At 40.5% G+C, this 27,151-nt stretch overlaps 1 protein-coding gene across 7 annotated transcripts in view; it reads left to right on the forward strand.

Moving 5' to 3' along the window:
• Window positions 1-2,427: 2,427 nt before the first annotated feature.
• CCSER2 (coiled-coil serine rich protein 2) overlaps window positions 2,428-27,151 on the forward strand; it is a 59,842-nt gene continuing 35,118 nt past the window's right edge. For 3 of the 7 annotated variants that reach the window (XM_021535782.2, XM_021535786.2, XM_021535785.2), the window contains exons 1-4: window positions 2,438-2,513; window positions 3,226-3,410; window positions 14,040-15,516; window positions 16,408-16,610. In XM_021535782.2, coding sequence (XP_021391457.2) covers window positions 14,079-15,516; window positions 16,408-16,610 — 1,641 coding nt within the window. In that variant the 5' untranslated portion in view covers window positions 2,438-2,513; window positions 3,226-3,410; window positions 14,040-14,078. Of the gene's footprint in view, window positions 2,514-3,225; window positions 3,411-14,039; window positions 15,517-16,407; window positions 16,611-27,151 lie in introns of all 7 variants that reach the window. The other 4 variants (XM_021535784.2, XM_021535789.2, XM_021535787.2 and 1 more) reach the window with 2 other exon arrangements.

The raw sequence follows: 27,151 nt of genomic DNA on the forward strand, positions 1-27,151 counted from the left end.
ATGTGCCTCCTTTGTGCTGGTTCCAAGTGCTCCTGGTTCTCTGATTTTTATTCCTTGATCTCACCCATTGTGCCTCAGAGATGTACCAGAGGAGTTCCACAATCGCTTCATGGGAGAGGACTTCAAGTACTGATGTTGAAGAAACACTCATCAGTGCCTGCAGAAAGGCAGTGGGAAATACAAATCTTCCAGCGAGTCTCTAATATAATTTCTTTAGTTAGGAAACAGAGAAGTAAGTTATTAGGAAGAAATTTTTATGAGGAATGGGAAAGTTGTTATGTTGTTTTGATGAACAAAGTAGGGAAAAATCAAATCTATGCTAATGCAGTTGATGTTCAGAAGCTGAGAATGACTGGCAAGAAAGGATGATTGTGTGGTTAAAGCACTGAGGCCTGACTGAGGAAATCTGAGTTCATTTCCTGACTTTGCTCTCTTCAGCTTTGAGCAAGAGATTTAATCTCTCTGCTTGCCCCCCCTTCCTGTACCACAGGAGAGTCATTTTACTTCAGATTGTTCTAAGAATAAATGCATTAATGTGGCTGGTACATTTAAGTTTAAGCAGAAAAAAAAAAAAAAACCACATAAAAGCTTCAGTTCTCATTCCTTCTTTTTCTAAAAAGGCCTTTCTGCTGCCCATGGGGCGAATGTACCAAAGTCTTCATGCCCTGTGTCTAGAAAGATGAGGAGGCACTTGCAGTGCCTGGGCTGACATCTGGGCACACCCAGTTTCTAGTTAAGAGGTGAAGAAGGCTTATCAATTACAGGGTGTTGGTTTTATTTCTACACAAATATACACCTGAGGTGACTGCACAGCTTCCTCCCTCTGGGAGGCCTGGCAAATCAGGCAGGCAAAAGCTTAGAAAAATTGGCTATTGAAAGTTTTGACAGAAAAGAAACTTTGAACACCCAGTGTTGAAGCACAGCAAATGAGATGGTGAAATGCTGTGGTAGTGTAAACACAAAGGCCCCAAACCAGGAGAGATGCGGAAAGACATTGAGGTGTAAATAATGGTGCAGTGATCTACTTCACTGGCAAGGAACTTCCTGAGCCTTCTGTCAGTGCCTTCTAATTCCTAGCACAGGCAGAAAATTTGAGGAAATTAAACTTAATTAATTCTGTGAGCACCGGCATGGAGAATGCCTGGTCTCCCATGGGTGACTGCAAGAGTCCTTCAGGATTTTTGTACAGCTGGGTCACCACCTTTCTCCTTTGAGTGCCTCTGCTGTAGTGTGGGCAGCAGGACCAAGGCAGGGATCATCCCAATCCCTGTGCTGGGCATTGCTGAGGCTGCACCTCGAGTGCTGTCTTCAGTTCTGGGCCCCCACTTTACAAAGGACATTGAAGGACTGGAGTATGTCCAGAGAAGAGCAACAAAGCTTGTGAAAGGTTTAGAAAATATATCTTGTGAGGAACAGCGAGGGAGCTGGGGTGGGGGCCATCATCACTGCCTGCAGCTCTGTGAAAGCAGGTTTACTGAGGTGGGGCCGGTCTCTTCTGCAGTGCCTGCAGAGAGGACAGGAGGAAATGGCCTTGAACAGGAACAGAACAGATGCTAGAAGACAGTTTTTTCACTGTTTGGGTGGTTGGGCACTGGAGTAGGTTGTGCAGAGAGGTGGCACAGGGACAGTCTCTGGAGGTGTCTGTCATCGGGATCTGGTGTTGGGTGATGGTTCAGGGCTTACAGTGGCCGCACTGGGTGATCTTACAGGTCCCTTCCACCCCAGACGATGCTATGATCGTACCCTCCCATGCCGCAGGGCCGGGACACTCGCAGGCCCATTCCTGCAATGCCTTCAACAACTCCCATTTGCCCTTGGTTCTGCCAGCCAGCTCGGCGATTGCTGGGGCAGGCTGACAGAGGCTTTGCCCGCCCGGTGGCAGCGTCACACGGCTGTGGTGTGGCGGTGTGGGGCTCGGCGGTGTGGGGCACGGCGGAGGGGGCGATGAGGCGAGGGGGGCGATGAGGGAGCCGGGGCGAAGGGGGCTATGAGGGAGATGAGGCGAGGGGGGGCTATGAGGGAGATGAGGCGAGGGGGGCGATGAGGGAGATGAGGCGAGGGGGACCATGAGGGAGCCGGGGCGAGGGGGGCGATGAGGGAGATGAGGCGAGGGGGGGCTATGAGGGAGATGAGGCGAGGGGGGCGATGAGGGAGATGAGGCGAGGGGGGGCTATGAGGGAGATGAGGCGAGGGGGACCATGAGGGAGCCGGGGCGATGAGGGAGATGAGGCGAGGGGGACCATGAGGGAGCCGGGGCGATGAGGGAGATGAGGCGATGGGGACCATGAGGGAGCCGGGGCGAGGGGGGCGATGAGGGAGATGAGGCGATGCGCCCCGGCGCCGCCGCCGCCATGGGCCGGGCGGGCGGGCGCGCTGACGTCAGGCGGGCCGAGGGGCGCGGGCGGCTGCGTGTTCCCGCCCCCCGCCCCTCCCTGCGCGGGCCGGGCCGGCGGGAGCCGAGGGCGCGGAGCGGCCCTGCCCCGGCAGGCGACAGCGGCCCGCGCCGTCCGCCGGTGAGTGCGGGGCGGCCGCCACCCCTGCCCCCCTCATCGGGGCTCTGTGCCGGCGGGGAGCGGCCGCCGTCCTCCCGGCAGCGCCGCCGCCCTGCGCCGGGGCGGGGGTCGCGGCTCGGCCGGGGATGCTGCGGCAGCGGGGCCGCGGGAGGCCGGGGCGGGGCGGGCTCGGCGCTCCCCTCGGCGCTCCCCTCCGCGCTCCCCTCCGCGCTCCCCTCCGCGCTCCCCTCGGCGCTCCCCTCCGCGCTCCCCTCCGCGCTCCCCTCCGCGCTCCCCTCCGCGCTCCCCTCCGCGCTCCCCTCCGCGCCGGCCGGATGCCGCGGGCGCGCCGCCGCCGCGCTGCGGCTCGGGGCAGCCGGCACGGCGGGCCCGGCGCCGGCGCTGCGGTGGTTTGTGCGCCCTGTAATTCGTGCTCGGGGAGACGCGCTCGCAGGTGCTGGGGGCAGCTGCTGCGAGCCCCGGCCGCCGAGGTGTTGTAGCGTGAGGTTTCGTGTCTCGAGGGTTTTAGTCTACGAAATGGGGAAGAAGCAAAAGCACCCAGTGTGTGTTCGTAGACAACAATTAAAAAAAAAAAACAGTAACGGTGGAAAATAATTATAATGGTGGCATTTCTACTTGAGCAGTGATCTGTTGAGATTTATACCAAGGGGATGTTCTGTAGGTTGTGGTGATTTCTCTTTAATGATACTGAGACTTTGCTTTCGTCACCCAGAGCCTGCTGTTCACTTCGTGCTCTGTCAAATGTACTTTGGCACACAATGAAACGTAGGCAACCTCAGCCTTTAACTTTGAGCTGGAGGAGGTCGAGCTGTTTATCTTCAGTTTAAGAAAGCAAAACTGCATGGGAAGTTTATGCTCTAGCAGAGCCGTAGTGTCCAGGCCAGACATCAAATTAAGGTAAGGATTGTCGATCTGGTACTCCGTCTGGTATGCTGTGTAAAGATGTAGAGCGCTTTTCAGGGAAGCTGGTGCATCTTGCAGGGTTAGAACTTCATATCTATAGCAGGTTTGTTCTTGGTGTCTGTGGGCTTTGAGCCTTGCTTTGGTGCAGAATAGAATTTTTTGCTGCGAAGGTGTTAAAAGTGAAATGAAGTTGAATCTTAAGTTCTCATTTTGTTACATTGAGAGCCACTTCATATATGTACCGAGACTTTAGTAAACTTCTATCTTCTTGGGTTAGCCTGAGGCAGTAAACATTTACATTGTTTGTTGATAATGAATGAAATTGGCAAGGTTTTTTTTCTCGTGTATATAATGATCATGTGCCTCTAAATTCTATGGGCCCATTTTGAATTATATGCCTCCCAGCTGAAGAGGTGATGGCCTAACAAATGGGACACGAGTAACCTAAATGTCAGCCAAGGATCTACGTCAATATCCAACTTAAGAGTCTAAAAGTTGTTTCTGAAGTTGAAGTTTACTTTCTGCTCCTATATAGTATTTTTCATTATAAAAATGTCAATGTTTGGACTCCAGAAACTGCTCAGTATTGTCTTTTAACTGTAAAGCTGTTGAAAAGGGTAGAAATAGTCTCAGTTAATATAATGATCTCATTTAATGTATTGTTATAGTAATGAGTAATCCTGTTTAATGGAACTGTTCATGTAAAAGCTTATTGGAGTAAAATCCGTTACTTTTGGACCTGATCATCCTTTAAGAGGGATTGGTTATTTGGAATAAACCAGTTAATGGGAAATGTTGGCAATGGGATCTTTAGATAAAAGGCTGTCATGCCATCAGTCTTGTCATGAACATTGCTTGCCTGGAATCCTTAGAAAGTGTGGATCTCTCAAAATGGAGAGGAGATGAAGGAATATAAGATTGCAGAATGTAATATGATAAAATATATCAACAGTGGTTGTGGTGTTCTCTTTCAGCCACTATTCACTGTAAACAGCAGCACCATCTTCCTAATTAGAAGCTTTCAGGCAGGGTTAAGTCCCGTGCCAACAGGGATGCTAAGGAGATCAAAATACTAATGGTGCTTTTGGTAATTAGGTTGAAAATCCTGTATTGTGTTTCAGTTAGAGCAATAAAAACAGATTATGTAAATCTCTGGATACCTACACACATGTACGTTACAGTAAAATCCCAACAGCTTTAAATAGTTATCTTAAATTTGAAGTTTGGCTAGTCAGGAAAGGTCTTTGCATTTCTTCACAGCTCTTGGACACACACCCCAGCTCACCTTAAACTGTTAGCAAGTAGGTGCATTTTCAAGATATTCTGAAATGTTGTTTCCTCCTTGATGAAAAGTAGCTGGATTTGCAGAGTTCTGGACTTTGCTCAGTAGTCATTCTCTCTCCTAAAGGGAGGATTCAGCTGCAGCAGTTCTGCTGACATCCTATAGGAATTGAAGAAAGTCTCCTCAGGGTGGGGGTTTTGCTTATCCCTGGTCACATGGGGAACTGGTGTCGCAAGTTCTTGCTAAAATGCCTGTTTCACTGCAGATTGTTGGGTTTTTCAGGAGCACTTAGTCTGTGCTAAGCTGAGGTCCTGCTCTGCAGAGTGCATTTTAATGGCCTTTATTGAAGAGGTACTGGCACTGCTGGCAATGTCCTCACTGCAAGGAGGCTTGGCTTCTTAGCCAGAGGAAATGGTTGATAAGGATTTACTTTGATGAGGTGGCTAAACAACTTACAGATCAGGAATAACCCTTAAATTGTAAATAATATCTGCAATTATTCCCTGAAGCCTAAGAAATTCTGTGCTTTTAGGCTAATCAGCCCAGATGGCTTGTGACACACACAGCACAAGGAAGCATCCAGGGAGAACTGCATGTCCCAGCTTCTCTTGATTCAATTATATGTCTGCTTTAAGCTGGAGATTCAGAAATCTCTTCTAGATGGATGCAGAGTTTATCACTACACTATGGATTTGGATGATAATTTGATTCACACTCTTTTTGTAAGTTGTTTTAAAGATTTGCTTTGCTTAAATGCTATTTTTTTGATGATCGTATATGTTAAAATTATTACACAGCCATGTTGATACATATTTTTGATGAGTTGAGGGTTGCTGTGGCTTTTGAGTAACCTTCATCTCAGTAAGGCAAACTTGCAGAAGTAGAAACTTGGCAAGGCCCAGGCTGCTGCTATCAGTAGCATGAGACTTGAGGGGAGGAGCACAATCTGTCAGCCTGCATAGCCTCGTCCATCTGTAAACAGAGTTAAAAACAGAAAAAAAATCTCTGTGTAAATCTTTTAATCATGGAAGCTTTCTGAAATGGTAATTTGGATACATTTAGCTTTACTATGACTCCATGGAGATCCTTATTAAGCAAAACAAGCAATATGTATCGCCTCCCTGTAAATTTGAGTAAAATACAACATAGATGACTAACTCAGGAACTGATCCTGTGACAAACTGTCACTTGTAACTGAAGTTACATCTCAGTCTCTCAGAGAATCTTTTTTTTTTCCTCTTCAGTTTCAAACCTCTGAGGACATAACAAATATCTGTGTCTTCCACATTGTAGGAAGCTGACCTTGAGAAATACATTCCAATATAGCTGTTGGTGTATAAAGCTACTAGGAAAACACAGAACACACATTAAAATCCTGTAGGCTGCCAATCTGTTGTCAAAACCATGTTGGTATTTGTTATGCTGTGGCAAACTTGCAAAGTTGTTTGGTACTCAAACATTTTCAGGGAGTCTGGTTTTGAGACTGGAAACTGATTTATATCAGTGGAATTATAGACAGAAGCTATATTGAGTCCAGCACTAATGAAATGAAACTCAATAGCAAGAAAATTATACTTTGAAGATGTGTTTTACAAATAAGCAAGTTTCAGCTGAAAGCTCTAATAAACAGGTGTGTGAGTGCAGTATTTTTTGATCAAGGGTAGATGTTAAGGAGAAACAAAACTTCAAATAATACAGTATCTTAATGAAAACACGTAGATGTGAAACAAACTGGAGTGTTTGGTAGCCAGGAGAGCGGGTATCAGTAGCCTCTTCTGGCAGTGTAGGGGGTTTAGAAGTAGTTTTAGCAATCTTCCTTGGGAATCTGTGCAAGACAATTAAATAACCTTGAAAGAGCTGTTATTTGGGCTCTGGAACTCCTTGCTTAAGGCTGTCAGGGATGCAAAAAGTTTGAGGCTCAAGGACAGGTTGCACAAAATAGTGGACAAGAGATCTATGGAGGGTTCCTGAACAAACTGCATCAAATTTAAGATATTCTGTGAACTGAAAACAGTTGAAGGTTGAAGAAGTCACATTCTGTCTTTGCCCTAATCATCCCTTCCCTGGTGCATTTTTATTTTAAGGAAACCACAAGAGTTAATGGGATTTTTGTATTCTTCACCTCTAAAATAAAATTGACTGGAGGAACTATATGGAGAATTGAACTGGGCATTGAAGTGCCATGATCAGTGAAATTCCATGATTTATATAATATTCCCAGCTTATGCAGGATTCACTGTCTGTCTTTCATGATAGCAGTGTTAAGGATTTTCTCTGTCAGTCCTTTTTCTGGTGTTTTTTTAATCCAGCAGTGGCTGATTTAACAATATGGTTTTTTTAGATACATCATAATGTGCTGACATGTTCTTGTCTCAAGATCATGATCTTCTGTAAAAAACTGAACTATGCTGAAGTCGCATTGGCAATATGTAGAAAAGAAAATCTCAAAACCGTTTTTTTTCTATCTTCTTTCTGCTTCATCTTGTCTAATATTGCTCAATTATCATGTGCTAACCTCTTCAGACTTATTGAAGATATCCCAGTATCAATGAGTCTATGAGTTACATGCAGTCTCTTCCAATTATCTCTGCTTGGCATTCAACTTAACCTATAACTAGAATTCTTACTTGGGCAGCAGGAGAAACACTCATTATTTATTTCTATGTGGCTGGAGAGGAAAAAAAAACAACTTACATACTGGTTGAAAGCACAGCCTCATTGAAGATTTAAACCCATGGAAACTCTTACTCTTAAGATACTCAAATAGAAAAATTGTTCAGCAGCAGTTCAGGCAGGAAGTATTGTTTCAGTTATTAGTCATTATTTAATCATTACAAAATAGATATTGAAAAATACAGTAGTACCAGTGTGAGGGCCTTCTAGCTCAAGACAGCTCAGTGTTTTTACATGGAGAACATGCATCAGTTGAATAAACAAACCAGAGGAGTAGGATGGACAACATGGCAGTCTAAAAAGGGATATTTCCAGTTAGAATTAGCTGTATACCAAGTTTCACTTGGCTTTCAGCCTGCCTGTTGTTATCAGCAAGAAAATCCTGCTCCAGCTAACATGTTTGTATGTGAGAAGTAGAAAACAGTAACTGGTAACCAGCTCTTTGAGTTTCATTCTTTGAGTGAAGTAAATCTTTCCTAGAAGAGTTAGAGATGGGAATAGTGTGTTTGAATCACTAGGTAACAGTGGATAGTGCTGAGGAAAAAGGTTGTTCTGTTTTTAAGTGAAATATTTGCTAGAGAACAGGAGGTAATTCCTTCTGGTTTGCAGTAGAACATTGCTTTTGAGAGATACAATCTTTCTGGATTTGTTTTTACAAGACAGATTAAATTACCCATGTGAAATGCTGCTGCTGAAGGACTTATACCATCAGCAGAAGCAGGGGCCTGTTTCTGCTGTCAGTTTGCTTTGATGCTGACATAATCACAAAATGTTTTGAGGAGAGATCAAGATCTGGCATTTCACTAGTAGAAAGCTTTAATTCTAGACTGCAATTGATGTTTGGAGTTTTTCAGTCAATCTTAGCCACAACATAAAATTTAAATTGCCTTTATGATGATGATGACACCTTTAAAACTCTTCTGAAAGGCAGGTTTCTGGTTACCTGCTGCCTTATTCTTCACATAAGAATGCCAGAAATGTTTGAGAAACCTTGGAAAAAAGATGAGAAAGAGGAGAGTCTTTCCAAAATCGATGTACTTGCACACAGGCATATACACAATTATGGTTTATCTTCCAGGACAGAAATCTTGCTAAATGCAGGGAAGTTTTAAGACAGCATAGGAACCTAGATATAAATGTGCTTTATAGTCACAGTATGTTTGGGGTTGTTTTTGGAAGGGCTTGGGAGGTGGTGCTGGTGAATGATTAACAGGTTTTGGCCACTTTGTAGGTGTGTGACTTTGTCTTCAGGTTGCAGGGCATTGGATCTGTAAGGCAGACAGACTGTCTTCTCTTACTTTAGTTCTTCCCCTTTCTTTTTGTTATCCCTGCAAATTTGGTACCAAGTATTTAAAGTATCATCAATGAGAGAAACAAGTAAAGGCTTTTTGTTTCTCCAACAAAGATGTTGAAAACATCTGCATCTTTTGCTATTTAAGAGCTATTAAGCAACCCTAGTGAAGAAGCTTGACTTGCTCACTGGGGTAGAATCTCTTGGATTGGTTCAGTCCAGAGAAGGCCATTCCTCGCATAACATAAAGAGTGAAATAATCCACATAATTAAATTCCTTCTGGCAAGAGTGTTTCTGGACTGGAGCCATATGTATTGGTCATGATTATGGGAATTGTTTCTGATATATGGCAATATATCCCTCCCACCTCCTGCAGGGTTCTTGGGGTCAGCACACCTAATGTAGTGCTTTTCTCATCTGGGCCTTGTGTTCCTTGTGTGCCAGTGAAAGCCACTGTGCTCTGGGTTGTGTGGTGTGGAGCTGGTTATGCAAGGGCTGCCTGGCATTTAGATCTGCACCTACAGGCTTTACATTGCTCATCCAGGTTTAACAAGGTCTGCTGAAGAAGGGAATTGATGACTTCCTCCAAGAGGACACATCAGATGAAGAGCAGGTTCAGAGAGGAGTCATGCATCTCCAATGTTTTATTCCAATTTCTAGCTGACCTGTCCCTGGCAGCAGTTAGGCTGTCAGCACTAAGGCAGGAAAGAGTAATTGTCATTGCACTTCACGTCTCATTTATGAGCAAACCATAATAACCTGCATCAACACTTAAGAGGAACTTGAAAATGTACTTTCAAGGCTTTCTTCTTGCTCATAGACTCTGATATTCTCTTTTACTGGGAGTAATTTATTTGTACCCTCAGGTAACCTCTTCCACCTTCTTTTCTTTGTGATAAAGCTGGCTAAGCATCTGGACCTTGACTGCCTTCCACCTTGTTAGTTGTGTAAGAATGCCAAAAATCCATGCATCTTCACTTTCTTGAGAAACAGGTTTTTAGCAAAGGTTTTTCTTATAGTTAAAATTTGCATGATTTATCTTCAATAAAATCTAAAGGGGCTTATGGTAACTCATACCCTGTTTTGGTTAGGTTTGATGTAAAAATTTGGAGTTTAAAAGGCATAGTTACTGTTTGACTAATATGAAAAGCACAAGTGGGCAACAGTTACAAAATATCCTTATCTGGGCAGATAACACTTAGCCCTTTTTTGCTTCCTTGAAGTGTTTGGTGCTCCATGTAAACAGCATTAATGGCAGAGTGAACTGACAGTGTGGCCCTGAGCGATGCAGAGGGAGTTTTTGATTCTGGAAGTATTGTGGTAGCTTTCTTCTGCAAATAGAGCTGCTTTCTTTCTCTTCAGAAAGTGCTTATGTCCTCTTGGCTTATCAAACATTAAGGATTCTGATGAATAGCAAGAATGCTTTTAGAGATGACAAAGGATGTCACATTTTCTGCTGTATTGACTAAAGATACTGCTCAGTGTAAGAAGTACTGAAACTCTTATGCTATATTTCTTGTTCTCTTCTCCCTTTTTTCATTATCATGTTCTGCTCCTGTTCTTTGACCCAGTGTATTTTGGCAGTAAATTGAGCACAAGAGCAGCTTGGATACCTGGTTGTTTGGTGTTTGCTGGATCAGCCATTCAAAGTGGGTAGAACCTTGTTAGTCTGAGGGAGAAAAAACAGAAAAGGGCGTATCTCTAAGCTGTCTTGAGACCTGAAAACAAAATCTTACCAACTGGGACACAGAAAGGCAAGGTAATTTAAGAGAAGCCTTTGCAGTCTTGGAACTTCTTGCTATGCTTCCTGACTATGGTACCTTCAGAAGACAGTGTCAGGGAAGCTGGTGTTGTTTGGACATAGGAAAGGGAGAGTGGCTAAAATTCAGGGATGCCTTCATAAAGTATTGGGAATTGATTCAAGAACAGGTGTTTTGGAGAAATGAAAGGATAAGGAAGGCAGCCTTGGAGGATTTTACTGCAGAGCTGATAAATCTTACTGGATCTTGGAGTGAACATGGCACTTTTGACTGCACTGAAACCACAAAATAACACAAGAAGTTGTAAATACTCAAAGTTCAATCTTGAAGCCATCAGAAGTTCCAGTTGCATTCTGATTCATTTTAATTCATACAGCATGCATGATTTCCTCAGGATTCATGATCTTGAATTCCCCAGGGCTTGTCATGTGCAGAGCAGGTGTTTGCCAGCTGGATCTCCTGCCAGTTTCTTCCATTCTCTTAAGCTCCCATGGTCCTCTTAAAGCTGAAAATTGACTTGCAGTCATGCTGCCTATCTTGCAATGGTCTTAAGCGAGTGCTAAGGAAGCCTTTGCTGTTTCTGTTGCAGGGACCTCACAGATTTTCCCTGTTGACATTCAGTACCTCCCTAGGTTGGTGGAAATAAGGTATTTTCACATAACTGATCTAATGTGTTTTTAATAACCCAGAGGTATAAGAGGTGGCTTTTTAAGCTGTGCACAGGACACAATGGAAATACACGTGCACTGAAATTTCTGTGAATGAAGCACAGATCTGAAACTGCTGCCAGGGCAGTAGGTCTGCAGAGGGGAATTGCTCTGGCCTGTCCCAGTCTGTTGGATATGTTCCATTCCTCAGCTGGGTATTCCACACTGCTGTGACAACAGGAGGGGAATTCAGTCCCATTCAGGAATCTGGAACTGGAAAATGCTGATATCTTCTAGTGGCAGGGATTGTAGGGATTGCAGTATTTTAAGATGCTTAAGCTTTCAAATGTGGGAATCTTTAAGCTGTCTTCTGTAGGGCAGAGTCTCAGATGCAAAGCAGAACTTAGCTGAGAAGCTAAAGAATAGGAAACTGCCTTCCTGGTGGTGCTGAAACAAACTGTGAATGAAATTAGAGTGAATGTTGTGCTTGCCAGTAGAAACTAACAGTGCAGGATTTTATCAAAGTGTAAATAATTCTGTAGAGGAAGTACCAAGGAGGGTCAGAATGAATATCCTTTTGCTTATCATCAGGATCTTGAATATCCTTGAAGGTAAGGATGTAGCAGCTTTTCAGTTAATTCAGATTATACTTCAGAGGGGGTCTGTGGATTTTAACTCCTTTTCCCTGGATCATTATGTAAGGCTAGGCTCTTTATAATTAGCTTAATTCCGATTAGGCTTGTGTGCACTAGATAATGTATTTCCCAAGGCAAAGAATATAAAACTTGTTTGCCCAAATGGCAATTTAAAAAAAATCCATAGATTGCTTAAGTCTAAAAATACTTTGAATTTCTTTATAGTACAGTAGCTACAATTTAAATTGTATTGAACTTGAATCTTCTGGGATTCAGAAATCATGCTCTAAGTAGTAACAGTGCTGCTTGATAAGGAAATTTAATTGTTAGGCTAGTGTAATCTTTCCTAGTAAGCATAGCTAAAGATTAAGGAAGTTTAGAGAACTTAATAAGAAAATTCCCCATTTTCTGGGAAACGTCTGCCAGACATGATGCTGTTAAGTTTTAGTGGGTTTTTTGATGACACTGAGTGTCAGTGAAACAAGTGAAACCTGGGCTTGAAGAAGTGGTACAGTAGTTCAAGTTGCATAGCTAATAAAATACAGAGAAGTATTGTTTGTTTTTAATTTAATTATCTGAAGTGTTCTGGGCTATCAGTATGGTTTTGTTGAAGATAATGTGTTGTCTTTGCCTAATCAAGGATAAATGAGCAAGAGCCCTTTCTAGAGAACTGGAAAGGTCTCCTTTTCAAGTTTAATGTGAAGCACTTGGTGGAGGATTAAAGTAATCTAATTAAATGGCCTCATTTAAATTTTGCAGTCACCTAAGAGATGGTAGACAGATGTGAAAAGGGAATTATCCATAGAGCATGCAAGTTAAATTAGCAGCTTTCTAATTTAACTTTTTCAATTTGGAAGATTTCTTCACAAGACTTGCCTTTTCTTTAGAGTTAGGTTAACTTCTGAGGGATCTGAACTATGATGCTTGCTGGGAATTAACTCATCAGCATATTAAAGGCCATTTTTTGTTCATGGAGTTTTTAAAGAAAAGCTTTATTTTATGTAGTTGACATGAAATAAAGATCTTTGATGTTGCCTGATGATACTATTTTCCTGTGCAAGGTATACAGATCCACTCTAGGCAGGAAGTCTGACATTAGACACTTCCATCCACGTGCAGACAGATGTCATACATGGCAAATGAAATGTTCTGTGGTCCCGGGGGAAGTACTTTTGTCCTTCTTTGCACACCTGGGTGAGGGCAGCATCTCTGGTGTGCAAGAATTCAGCGAGTCTTTGAAAAATCACATTTGTGTCTTTCACAATGGAAATGCACGCACCAGTTGCAGAATGTGCATTCTGATGTTTTCACAAGTTAGGAGCCTCTAAATGCCCTCTCTGCAGTACCTTTCTATCTTTGTAATGTAGATATGCTTCCAGAAGTACTGCTCCGGGGCATCCTATTCACTGACAAATCCTAAGGGCATTTCAGTTTGCATGAAGTTAATGCCACTTCGATCTTATCCTTGATTTTATCTTCAGTTATATCACTAAGAATGTAAATGTTTCTTAGTGACCTCTTGACCTCACTCTGGGGAGTGACTCACTAGAGGGTAATGCTTGCTGTGGTTACACAAGGTGTTCTGTGTACTTTGAATAAGTAGAACTTCTGAATTCACTTACTAACACTGACCTTATGCAACTGTTGCACTGTACTTCAGGTTTTATGTGTGAATAAGATGATTTCTAAAATAGACTACAGTCTCCATGCAAGGAGAAAACAATGACTAGGAATGTGAATCTTGATTTGGGAAGATCCATAACATTTGGGAAGAAAAAGTATTGTGGTGAGATGCATGATGAGTGGTTATTTCCTATATTTTAGGCATTGGGGAAATTAAAACAATCTCAAAAAATTAGCTTTTAGTCAGATTTTACGTTATCATTTTTTGCAGGTTTGTGTTGCTGACCACAGGTTTTTGCTGTGTCATATTTGTGGCTGTTTTACAAATACTAAATCTTAAGTTTATAACTCAATAATTGTAACAGTTGGAAAGTTCAGTTGTTGCTGAAAATAGATAAATGGAAAAAAAAAAGAACAAAAAAAAAATCCAACCTCTTCTCAAGTTTATTTTATAGATTACAAAGGGAAAACAAAAAAAAATGGTTTTAGTAGAGAATGAAAGTTGGGAGGGGGAGCTGTTATCTGAAGAACATATTACTGCCAGATAATTGCTGGAACTCTGGAGTTGACAAGATGTTTCTGGGTTACTTTTTATCAGCATGGTGGAGTAATGCACAGAAATCTAGGAAGCATATAGTTAGAGATATATAGAAATCTGTGCTTAATGTGTGGTTTACTCAGGTTTAATATTGTTTTGTTTTTCTTTCTTAGATTCAAGCACCCTTTAAGGACCAATGTACCCAATAGCTCATGGAAGAAAAAAATCAAAACAGGACATCCTTGGTTTCCAGGCTACCGAAATATGGAACGAAAACTTTAGGGACTGTTTTGCAACCTATGCCAAACGGGACGGCTGTGAACTTAGCAGGGAGTAACGGTGGCAAAAACTTCAGCAAGCACAATGGCACTGTTGGAATGTCTTCCTTTGCTTTCAACTGGAAAAAATCAAATAAATATCAGCTTAATGATCAGAATGGGAGAGAGGCCAATGCCAAACGCAACTCTAATGAAAAATTAATTGATCCTGAGAAGTACCCTCAGTCTCAAGGAGCATTGGGCAATGATGAGCTCAGGCTGGGTTTGAACAGTACTGCTTCAGTTGCGTCAAAAGCAGCAAAGCAAACCAATATGTTTGTATCTTCTACTGAGGAATTAAATCCAAAGTCTATACCTGGACTCTCTAGTTCAGCTAAATTCACCAAAGGTACCCTGTCAGGAAGGACATATTCTGGACTTAATACTCCAAGATCAAATTTAAATGGATTTTATGGAAATCGGCCAGTGGTAGGTTTGCAGAGACCTAGAGCTAATTCTGGTGCCACAAGGACAAGTTTGGGAGAAACCCTGGCACAGTCTACAGACAATGCTATCAAGGCTTTTTCCTGTGACAAAATGGTAAGATCACAAAGTTTTTCACATTCCATTCAGAATTCTTTCCTTCCCACTGCATCTCTAACCAGGTCACATTCCTTTAATAAAGCTGTGGATCTTACAAGGCCTTATCACAGTCAAAATCTCACTGCCAGGACGTCTCAGAGGTCTGCTCTGCTGTCAAGAAACGCGTGTCAGTTGGATGTACCCAATGGAAATGAGCCGATGAAGTATGGATTTACCAGACCGTACTCGGCTATGTCAGCTCCTTGTTCCAAGAAACCCCCACTGTCAAATGGATCTGGGTCAGCACCTTCCTATGGATACAGATTAAGTCGGCCTTCTCTGCTGAAGCCTACCAGGCAGAGGTTTGCTGGGAATACCGTTGTGGATGGCAGCAAAAGCGTGGCTCCGGACACGCGCATGGTGGAGAGCGCGGAGATTTCAGCGAGCATCAATAGAGCCGTTGATAAAAACAGTATTCTAGAGAGCAGGGCTCAAAGAACAGAACCTGGTGAGGCCTTGCATGAAAGTCTGGGAAAACATGGGTCAAAAGTGATGTGTATGAGCGATGATGGAGATGAAATATCTATATCTTCTTTGTCATCCTCTGAGAAAAACGATTTGAGTGAAGACTTCAGTGACGATTTCATAGATATAGAAGAGGCAAACAGAACTGTACAAATCCAGCAGAAGGAGAGCTGCCTTCAGGAATTAGAGCATGGGAGCAGAACATCCATCGAGCCGTTCACATCTCTCAAGGGAGGTGGAGGATCTTGCTGTAATGCTGATGACTGGCTTGATATAAATGTGTCTGGTAAATACCTTTTTTATGTTCTGTTTGAAATTTTAGGTGCTAAATCAAAATTCTGTAATGGTAATTAAATTATTTAATGTAATTGACCATTGATTTGTTTCAGAATGGAACTGCTTTGTGCTGGCATATTTGTTTGCTTGTGCCTTTTCTGCATTACAATTTTTCCCCAAGCATTACTTTGAAGAGCTCTTTGTGATAAAAATGAAGGTGACCTCCTTTAAACACATTTGTGTTGTGGTTGTGGAATTCCTCATATCCTTGCTTTGCCATTCATTTTCTGGGTTGATGATATTTTAAGAAAATTTCACCTCGTGCTCCTACCTCTGTAGGCAGGGAACAGCTGTAACTGGTTCTAAGTAATGAAAATAAGTGTAGGATGTGTAATTGAATTAGTTCAGTTATAAACAGGATTGTTACTGGGTCTTTTTTGTTTTTTTCTGATGTATATTAATTTTCTAAAAATGAGTTGAAGACACAAGAAGCTGCTTTTAAAAGCCACATTTTCAAATCTTTGATGGGCTTCTCATGACAAAAGCTTGTTTGAGATGTTGCAATTGAAAGACTAGATCCAAAGGATGTATTTTTGAACCCACCTTCTAATATGTTAAAGAGATACATATTTCTAGAAAGTAGCTTCCATGGTGGGTGAATTAGAGCAGTGTAAAAGGTTAGCAAAGATGTAGGTTGGAAGATTCCTTGGTTGTAGCTGCCAAACCAGCTTGAGCTTTTCTCCCTTCTGGGATGAGGGAACAATACTGTAGAAAGCTTTCAGGTGTTTCTGTTACAGTACAGTTCCAGCAAAGGTAGCACACCAGTAACAGGCATTTTAATATTTGTTTTTTTAAATATTGGATTGTTTTTCTAATCTTAACTGATGCTTTTCTCTTTAAGCAGTGGATGACAACAGTGAAAGCACAAAACACACTACTGAGAATGTCATCTCTTCAGAGATGAACTACAGAGCTGGCTCCTCCTTTGAGCTTTCTCCATCTGACAGCTCTGATGGCACATACATGTGGGATGAAGAAGGGCTGGAACCTATAGGAAGTGTCCATCCGTGTGGAAGTTACGACTCTTCAGAAATGAACAGCATAGTATGTATCTGCATATCTGCATTCATAACTTGCATTATTACAATGTGTTGAGTTTGTTGCTTATTAAGTATGTTTATTAATATTAGTGCTTTAAAATTTTTTTTTGTGTTTCCTCTTTCCCCTGTAGTTGATTGCTTTGTGAAACTTCTTGTTTAGGAGCTCCTGTTTGTGGGCAGGTGACCTTGATCAGGCTGTTTGCACACATTTTTTTTCTTTCCTTAGTCTAAAGTCAGGAGAAAACAGGTCCTTCCTTATGCAACCTCATAGCAGTTCTCACAAGGAATAAAGAAATTTGAATTCTGCAAAGGATAGGTTCAATACCTCCTACTAATCTCTAAACATAGGAGTGAAAAAGCCAGAAAATAGCTATTGCCTCTGTGGCTTCTTGCATTTGTTGTTCTCTACTGTGTGCTCATAGGGCCCTTGTGAGATGAAGCAGATATTTGAGTTCTCTTTTCATGCAATCATAGCATCTTTGAGGTAGAGACCTGGCTGTAGCTCACTGTAGTAGGGCTCTTTGTGCATCTCCAGTGGGATGCACAAATGCAGCACAGCCTTTTTCTTGCTGCTAAACTCAAACTGATGTGCATCATTAAATATGAGGAGAGTGGATGGAGTGTTGTTGCTGTTGTGTGATCCTCCATCTGAGATCAGGAAGTCAACCTTGGACTTCTAGTGGGCCTGAAGGAAATTCTGTCTGTCTGTCCTGTTTGTACTCCTTTGTCTGCACAGACTTCTGAATCAAGCAGCTTGGATTTTATTAACATGATGCTAACAATCAGAATGTTTGAGAAAACCAATTTGGTTTAATCAATGTGCCATGCTTTGTGTGTTTCAGGTGTGTTAGGTACTGTGTCACTACTGTCAATTTAGTAATGTAGATACCACTTTCAGACTTGAGCACAGATAGGTAATTATATTATTTATATGTAACTGAATATGAATTCCTGATATATTTTCAGCTGCTTGTGGTATTGTTTGCTCTCCATCTTATATTATTACGTTGGGATCTAGTGCTTGAAAGAGTTTAACAGTGATTATTAACTTTTTGAGGCATTTATGATCAGCTTGGAAAAGCTGTTAGAGATTTTTTGTAGTATGAGTTTTGTAGCTTTATTGGTGTTTATAGGGAAAACCCAAGCTTCATGGAGGCCACTGCAAAAACAAGCACCCTTGTCTCTAGACACAGGGGTGCACATGCTAAGAAAAGAGGGACGTTTTTAAATGTTGTCCTTGGTAAGTTTTAAAAATAGGTATTTTGATGCATACTCTGAAAAGTAACAAACAAATGGAAGACACTTTTTTTACTGTGCTTTTGGAGCATATATCTAGGTTTTGATACATGTAGCCCCTATGAATTAATTTGTGCGTGGGTATGAGTTCCTTTTGAATCAATGTGCTGATTGACAGAAGCTGTTGTAAACTGATGTGGAGCAGAGGTACATTAGAAGCCTTTGATATTCTTGTTCACTATTTTGGATTATTTATTTGTTTATTGAAAGTAAAGAGTTTTTAGAGAGGGCTTAAGAATGGAAGAATGTATTTACTAGTTTTTGAGGGCATGGAGAAAGCAGATTTTAAGACTTGATGTTGAATCTAGAAGATCACATGTTTCTACCCATTTTGATTTTTTTATTCTGTTACTACTTTTCCTGAATTTCAGTGCTTACTGTACTGTGACATTTATCTGAATGAGAAAAGCATCAATGGCATGTTTTATTTTTGCAAAGCAGAAGTGTGTTTTGAGAGAGAAAAATGTAGCTCTGAAGTGTTGAATTGCCTCTTAGTAGTTTGGTTTTTTTTCCCTGTACCTGTTGATTTTGGTAGAAATTATCATATATTTGATTTCTTTAGCCTGAAGATTAAACAGTGATCTTTTCTAATCTGAAGATGCAGAATGATTTCTGACGCAGTTTTTCATTCTTTCTGAAAAACTGCTTTCGAGTAGGTTACTGTAAGCTTTTGTTCCATGTTTTTCATTTTCTCTGCAAGTAGGGAGTATAAAGACAAAAAATGAAGACATTGAGAATAATTATTGTGATTAGTCAACACGTCAGATGTTTTGATTGCTGGGAGATACGTGATCAAATTATGCAGTTTCTATCCTCCAGTGTGGTGAGTTAAAAGCAGTTCATATCTGTGTGTCAAAATCCAATTGATGAGAGTCAGATTTAAGAATTTGGAGTGCTTGGGCTAATGCCAGCCTGCCTGCCCCTTGGATTTAGTATTTCCAGGGCAGTCACCAAAGCAGTAGTTCTGGAGTTCCTGTGGCACCAGGCTGGGGTGAGTAGAAGCAATGTGTCCGAGTGACAATTCAGGGAGCTATGTGCTGAGTAATTGGGCATGTTTACTGCACAGTTGCCCTTTTTCTTCTTCATATCCATCCTGCTCTTGTTTTGGTAGTCTTTTAAGCTGTATCCTTCTTAGTAGCAGCAAATACTAAATGGTAAATGCTTTTCCTAAGCTTTTCTGTAGATGGCAGTGCAGCTGCCATTGGGTGATCTTAGTTTAGGAGTGTTCAGATCATCTTTGGGAGGGCAGCTTTTGTAAAGGGGTTTTTAACTGGGCTTCTGAAATGAGAACCAGCATAGGAAGGTAACAGCAGGAACTTGCTGGCCTCTGAAGCTCATAGTTCTTTTTTGGGGAGCAGAAAAACCAATCTCTTTGCTATTCTCAGTACATCTTGGTTTTAAAGACATGAGGACGAAGAATAAAAGAAAATTTGGCCTCTTTTAGTATAGTCCTCTTGTTCTTTACTAGCTGAGCAAACAGCTGTGGAGAAAATATGTAATCCAGTGTTGGAGGTTTAAGAGTCATACCGATTTAAATAAAATCACAGGGAGGACTTAGAGCTTGGTAGGAATGTGTGGGGTTTGTGTAAGGATGAAAATATCTTTATTGTCTAATTGCATAATTCCACTATCCCTGTTGTTGTTTGATTTCTGCTTTTGAAGTCAACAAATCACTTGGATAACTTTCTTAATGCTGGACTGCTGTCAAATTTCTAAGCAGTGATTTTGTTGGTGCTCTTCATAGTCTTTTCAACAGCTGGACTTTGCTGCTCAGCACCAAGTTCAGTTCTGTGTGAGCAGACTGGTGCTTAGCAGAGCAGTTGATGGCTCTGTAACTCAGCAGGAAGGGCAGTATTTATCTATAGGTGCTCTCACTTGATTTTAGCTGTACTGTTTGCTCCTGTCCTGGGTTTTAGTCACTGACTGCCATGCCTAGTTGCTTTAGTGCTTCATGGCCAAAAGCTGCTCAGCAGTGCAAGATACAACTCCTGGTTGTAGTTGAGTCTTGCTAGATTTTTGTTACCAGTAATTTTTATCTGAAAATACTGGTTACCATAAGTGTAAGCGATGTAGCCTGAAACAGTCTCAGAGCTCCTTTGCTTGCCTCTCTTGCTGTCGCAAGGTTTGAGGTGTTTTCTCATCTCCAGCACATTAAGGAGACGCATGAGAAACAGAAGCTTTAATATGTGTTTGTTCAGAGTGAAGCTTTGAATGTTTTTGGCAAGTGCAAGTCCTTATTTACATTGAGAATGATAGGAGGTATCTGCTTGTTTTAAAGATGCTACAATATTCTATTGCTCAAAGTCTGCAAGAAGTAAAAGTTTAAACTGAAAGCATTCCAATAGTTTTGGCTTTTGGCTTCTCTCTGTAATACTCTTGAGAGAAGTTCTTGTGATGTGATTTGGGGTTTTTAAATTTCTTTTCAAGCAATTTTGTTTGGACAGGAAGCTTTCAGAGTGTTCCCTGGACTGTCAGATTGGCTCTTTTTCTTTTAGGCTCCAGTAGCAATGTGAATCTTTGCTGTGTTCGTTTTTCCTGAACTAAATAAAGCCAGTATTTTTGGGTAGGTGCAGAGTGAACATCAATGTAATTATAAGGGCATAGGATTATGGAATAATAATTGAAATCTGGCTTGAGGAGACAGATGGGTTTTAACTGCTTTGCTGAGAATTTAATTGCTCTTGGGATGAAATCTGGATCTCACTGGAATGAATCAGTTTGACACATGGCCAGAATTTTAGCTGGAGTATAAAATAGTTATATTTTTCTCTTCTTCTGGGCAATTTTTGAACTTTTGTAAGATTTTTGTTGTTGTTCTTTGTTATATTTTTTCCCCTTTGTGACTGTAACTTGGGCAAGGGCAGTTCTGAATTAATTTTTGAGACTGGGCAGAATGCTTTCTGACTCCTGAAACATTGGTACTCAGTGAAATATACTCTACTTCTTAGAGAAAATGAACTTGCTAAAGTAGAATTATTTAGTTCAGTTATTAATTTCTTTCAGTAGTTATTTACAAGTAATTTAGTGTTAATTACCTTAATTGTTTAAATAATTCACTTCTCAAAATGATTCTATAGTAAGGTTTAAAATGCTAATCTGATTTATCAAATGATTAATTTATTAATGTGAATTCAGACTTGTAATAATACTACAATAAATACATTTATTCCTTTTATTATTTTATTTATTTCTGTTTATTATACTTTCTTGATATTGCCTTCTATACATCTTCCTTTTTTTAGCTGAACTTTCTTTTAAGGAGATTAAAAATTCTTTTTCCACGAGCAGCTGGTCTTTTTAAGCTTTGTGATGTTTGGTTACAGCTGTAATGAAAATAAAGGTGCAAGTAAGCTTAAGACAATGTAAAAAAGTAGATAATATTTTCTTGGGTTAGGCCACTATATCTCTTGACAAGAGATATCACCGTAGCACATGAGGTCTTTTGTGAGGTTTTAGCTTTTATTGATGCATTCTAGAAAATGGCAAACAATGTGTGAATTTTTACTTGGGATATAGAAAGATTTATTGGAAATACATTGTTTGGGAAGCTGTCATTTCTGTGGTCAAACTTCCTGCTGAGGTGTATATATGTACCTATATAGTGATTTTGGAATTGGAATCTAATACACGTCAGCCTTGAAAGCTGTTTTTCATTGGAAGTTGCATATTGGACATTGCTGTAGTTGGTAACCTCAATTTAAGCTTCTAAATTCATGTCTAAGTTTCAGGTTCTTGTGGCCAAATGTCTTCATGTTGTGTTCCAGAATCTGATGAAAATTATTCTGATTTACTTAAATTGTACTGTTCTAACTTCATACTTTTCATTTTTCCAATAATGCATGTACAGAAGTCTGTGGCATTTGTTTTTCATCTTCTTAATTTCTAAGAAGCCTATGCCTAAAAATGTATGTTTGGAAAACCACTAGACCACTTGCTCCTGATTTCAAAGCTTTAAAAGTCAGGGTCATCTTTTTGCCTGTAATCTTCATTATGAACAGATAGTATTTGTGAACATACTGAAATAATGGGAGAGTGTCCTTGAGTAGTATTTCCACCATTAAGTTTCTAGTACAAAACTGCAACTGCTATGAAAAGTATAGTCTGTATTGTTGCTTGTCAATACAGAACTAAGAGCACAAACTCATTTCAGTGTGTTCTGTCAGCTCCTCAGCCATTCCTTTGGTGGACTTTGCTGGCAGGCAGTTTTCTGCTCATGGCAGAGAAAGGAAATGACATTAGATTATAGACTGATTTTAGAGTGAAAATAGCCACCATCTACTGTCCTACCTCTGCTCCTATACTCCTCTTCTGAGTATAACTATAGCAGCAAGGGGAGGTGGTGAGAAACTGAATTACTTAATGAGATGGCACTTCTGTCTGTCCTGTGTTACATAGGTGTCCTTACTGTCAAACATTATTAGGGAGTAATATGACTATTGCAGTGCAGAAACCTCATGTGATAGTCATGAGATACATGACATTTTGTAAACAACCTTTTATGGCAAATTACCTTTTTTCCTTTGGGATGGGAAAGCTTATATGCCTTTGAGAGCTTCTTCCTTTCAGAACTGACACAGTAAATCTTGGGCTGTTTTGGCTGGAAAAACCAAGGAAAGCAATTTCACTTGGACTTCTGTTCATGGCATCCATTAATGACACCTTTGGGTTTGTGCCATGGAGAGAGCGTGGCAGCTGCTGTGATGGCGTGTGAGATATGAGAGCAAACACTGGTAGAAGTTAGCACTTGGTTCATTTCCTAGGCTTGCAAGGGACAGTTTCTGTAGGAGCTGGTAACTGGATATCCACGTATGAGCTGGTTCTGAGCTTTTGTGCTCTTGGCTGATGCTGACTGATGCTGTGGAAATGTATCAGGGTGATGTGGCATAAACACACTTCTGCAGTAGTGCACTTAAGTGAGGGAACACTTCCCATGTTGTTAGCAGCTCATGGAGAGATTGGTCAAAATAGAATCACCCCAAAGTAGCTCGGAGGTATTTGAGGATTGTTTTAGTTTTAATTAGAAACAAGAATATTAAGCTGACTGTGTAAGAATAGAACACATTAATGCTGTGTAACATGTCATAGTCAGGTTACTCCAAAAGTCTCGCTAGGGTAGAATTAAAACTCTTGCACAGAGGAAACAACTGAGCTCCTGGTACAGCTGTGCCCAAGCTGTTCCTCTGAGGTTATTGTTTGCTTCCTTTCTCAGCTGGGAATTATTTGAAGCATCTATATTTTCCTTAAAGCAAACACTGTACATTTAATACAGTGCAAGTCAGTGGATTGAGAATTATTCACAATAATTTCTTCCAGTTAAGAGTAGCTGTAGCAATTGCACATTGCTTAATAGGGTAAATTGCTCTGTTGTTGGTTAGATAAACTGTAAAAGCAATGCTGAACCTCTGGTGTTGGTAGCCTTTTTGTGAAACAGACTGGAAGCAGTGAGTAGGAAGAACTGCTCTTCCTCAGTCACTGTTTATGCTTACTGCTGGCTGCTTTCTGTGATTGTGTTTGAAAGTAAACAGGAACCTCTCTATTTAAAAGCATCAGCCTATTTAAAAAAAAAAAAAAAACTAGAAAATCTTAAATTTTTCTGGAATTCTATAGAAAGATGGTTACAGTGCTTCCCCCTTTCAGCTTTCCTCATTGCTGAAGGCTAGATGGCAGTCAAGGAATGCTGCATGTGGCAGTGGGTGTAGCTTAGGCCCCGTGTTTGAAAGTGCTGCTGCTTATCAGTTGGTGAAATCTCAACAGAATGTCTAATATTTCTGGTTTTCTCTTCTTTCATTGTGAAATTGAATTTCAGATTTTTTACACAGTCTGACATCTTATTTTATATTAAAAAAATTAAAAACCAGCAAGTATAGATGCTTTAGATACAGTATGCAATAAGTTAATAATTAATTCCTCTATACCTTCAGTAAACCTAGGTAGAACATACAATGCCTCTGTAAAAATGTTTTCAAGAACAGTAAATCTCTAAAATTTACTACTCTACTTAACAGTTAAACCAAAAATATTTTGGATTTCCCAGACTAAGTTGTTACATATGTTGCCACATCAACCTTCAGTTACAGAGCATGGACAAAATTACAAAATACTTGTTTGGCTTAATTATCTTCAGTGTGACTTGTGCAGTGTACGCCTTTCCTATCCTGTCTTTGGTGACTTGTAGAGTTCTATCCCACCACTTCCCTGGGTGGTTTTCTCTGTTTTAAGGACTTCATTTACAGTGGGCTTTTCTCTTCAGCCCTATAGTACAATTTGTGCTTTTCCTCTGCCTATGTTTTCTGCCTTCACTTAAGAGTTCTGTTCAGTTCCTATATAACATTGCCTTTTTGGACACTTCCTGTTTCTCTATTTATCTCTGTCTCTGATGTTGTCAAATGCTGAAAATAGCATTGAAAAAAACCCTGGAGGTTTCCTTCTTTTCTTCTGTCAGCCTTGCCTTGTGTTTGACTTTGACAGTTATTCTTTAGCTGCCCTTCGGATGAATGATTTACCCAGTCTGTTTTCTGTTTGTTTTTAAAAGCCACTTCTTTTTTTTCATTCCTCAAGTACCTGAAATGATGGTTTCTTAGTTTTGGTGCTATTCTTGAATGCTTCACTTGAGTTTTTTGGCCTGATTCTCCTGTAGTTCTTTCATTTTACTCACACTTATTCTGAGGTATCTGCTTGTTCTAAAGATGCTACAATATTCTAGTGCTCAAAGTCTGCAAGAAATAAAAGTTTAAACTGAAAACATTCCAATAGTTTTGGCTTCTTTCTGCAATGTTCTTGAGAGAAGACGTTCTTGTGATGTGATCTTCTGCTGTTGTCTTTTTTCAACATCATCAAAAGCAAGACCTAAGTCACTAAATCAGTTATTTTCCTTTAGCTGTCTGCTTCCTAAAGGTGGAACAAACAAGTGAGGTTTGAGATTGTGAGTTATGAAAACAGATAAAATGTTGTTCCTAATGCTCACCACCAGTTCATGACTCCCTGAAAGCAATTGCTTTTCCTGCAAACTGTTCTAACCTGGCATTGGTACTTTGAGCTCAGACTCTTCTCAGTTTTGGTAGCACTCTCTAAAATTAGTTTAGGGCTTTGCATTTCTGCACTAACCTTAATGCCTGACTTTTTTTTTTTTTTTAATTCCACTGTGTTAATTTTAATTCCACATGGTGTTATAAAATTTCACTGGTCAACATTTTTATGTTTAGTAGGGAGAAAATGAAGATACCTATCTGCCTTCTATTTTGGGCACTTTATGCTTTACTTTGGTTGCATTATAACCTTACAATACTTAGTGCAAAAGTGGGAAAGCTGAGAATCAGGCCTCTTGCCTAGGTTCAGCTATTAAGCTAAATGGAGCTGAGATTGCTTGGTGGACTGAAAAATAGCACTCCTCATTTTAAGAAAAAGCTTATGATGCATATTGCATGAGGAATTTTTGGAAACGAAACTTTTTGAAAAGAATATTTTGCGCTCCAGTTCATTATGGTGAATGTTACTTTACAATGAAACCTGAAGTTTTGCTTCAGAAAAAACAGCTCTTCTTCAAAGCAGTGGGCTTCATGTTGTATACCTCACTAGAAAGGGGTGCTGGGCTCCACGCCTCCAACAAACAGGGATAAATCCCAAGCTGTGTGGGTGAGCTGTTGTGTGTGCTTACTGAACCTGTGGTAAAACACAGCATCTGAAGACAGTCACACCAGGGATTTGCAGAATATTGAAGTGAAGTTGATGAAAATGGTATGACACATGTGGTGTGCCTTACCCTTTTAGCCTTTTCCCTTCTCCTTATGCAGTAGGAGGGTTCCCTGCACCGGGTGCTCGAGTTACTCAGTTCTCACACACCAGGACTCACAGGTGATATGTCTCACCTCATGCTTTCCCTGTTCTATTGCAGGAAGCCAGCAAAGCACCATGGAAAAGCTTTGTGGAGAGAGAGTTTGGGGACAGCACTGTAGTTGGACCTGGGATTTCACAGTCCCAAACTCAATTTCTTCCTAGGTTGTACCAGCTTGAAAATCTAGTGCAGAATCAGCCTTGTGAAAATTATACCCCTCTTAATATACGTTACTCTTTTCACCTATACAAGTAGAATGGGATTCTTTTTCTGTAACTTATAGTAATTGCTTAAACATAATATTCTGTAGTTGGAGCTGATGCACTTGGAAAGAATTTCTTTATTTCCTATTCTGTTTGAGCTCATTGCCCTGAATCATTTCATGGTGCTAATTGTTGTTAAGCACACATTATTAATTATACTGTTCCCATGTAATTACCTGCAGTTCCTTATGCAGTAGAAAGAATAACAGTGGAAGTATCTATTTTTTTTTTTTTAATGCACTAGTGTGTTGATGAAACTTGTACTTTATCTTATGGCTATTTCAGGATGACATTGCTGGCACCTATATGTGTATTGTGTTTCCCAGTAGCTTGCTGGGAGAAGTGCTCCAAGTACATTCACACATGGCCCAGTGATTACAAAGTCTTGGTATTTGCAGTTGTGGTTTTTTTTTTTTTTTTTTTGTAGCACGGAGTTTCCTTTCCTCAGTGTGGTGAAGAATGTGTAATTAGGGAAGCATAATGAAATGTGCTGTTGACAGGAAAGTATGCCTGGAATCTCAAATACTGACCTTCTATGACACCATTACACTTCCAAAGTTCTGATTCAAAGATAGTAAGGTGGCTTATATAGATTTATTAGTAAACATTCTGCCATACTGTGTTTCTATATTGTACATTTTTAAATGCATTTGTCCAGTGATGGCAAAGCTTTTCCACTTTGTTTTGTGATTGTGGCTGCTGTTTTCATTTTATTTGTCATGCTCATTAAAGTTCTCGCAGTAGAAGAAAATAATGCTTGCTCACCCTAATTTGGAAGATGAAAGCATGGCATAAGAAATAATTTATCAACTAGCAAACTGAAACTGCCTCTCGAGCGTGCCTGTATTTTGCAGACTTGTTTGAAAAAATATGTATTAGTTTAGAAACTCCTGGTTCCTGAATAAATGGAAGGAAAAGTAGCAAAAATATACAGATGTTTTGTTGTCCCAAATATTAAATCCACGTTTCCTTTAAACAGCTTCCATTTTTTTGTGAAGCTTTTCCATAGTTGAATTTATTATTATTTCCAATGCCTTGCTGTGTAGGTTTTTTTTCTATTTGTGGACAAAGCGATTCAGATAGGACTTTGAAATATGGCAAAAACAGGTGGTTTTGACTCAAGTATTCCATCTTGATTTTGTATTGCTCATGTTT

The sequence above is a fragment of the Lonchura striata genome, chromosome 7 (genome assembly GCF_046129695.1).
Source record: "Lonchura striata isolate bLonStr1 chromosome 7, bLonStr1.mat, whole genome shotgun sequence".
In the NCBI taxonomy this organism is placed as follows: domain Eukaryota; kingdom Metazoa; phylum Chordata; class Aves; order Passeriformes; family Estrildidae; genus Lonchura; species Lonchura striata.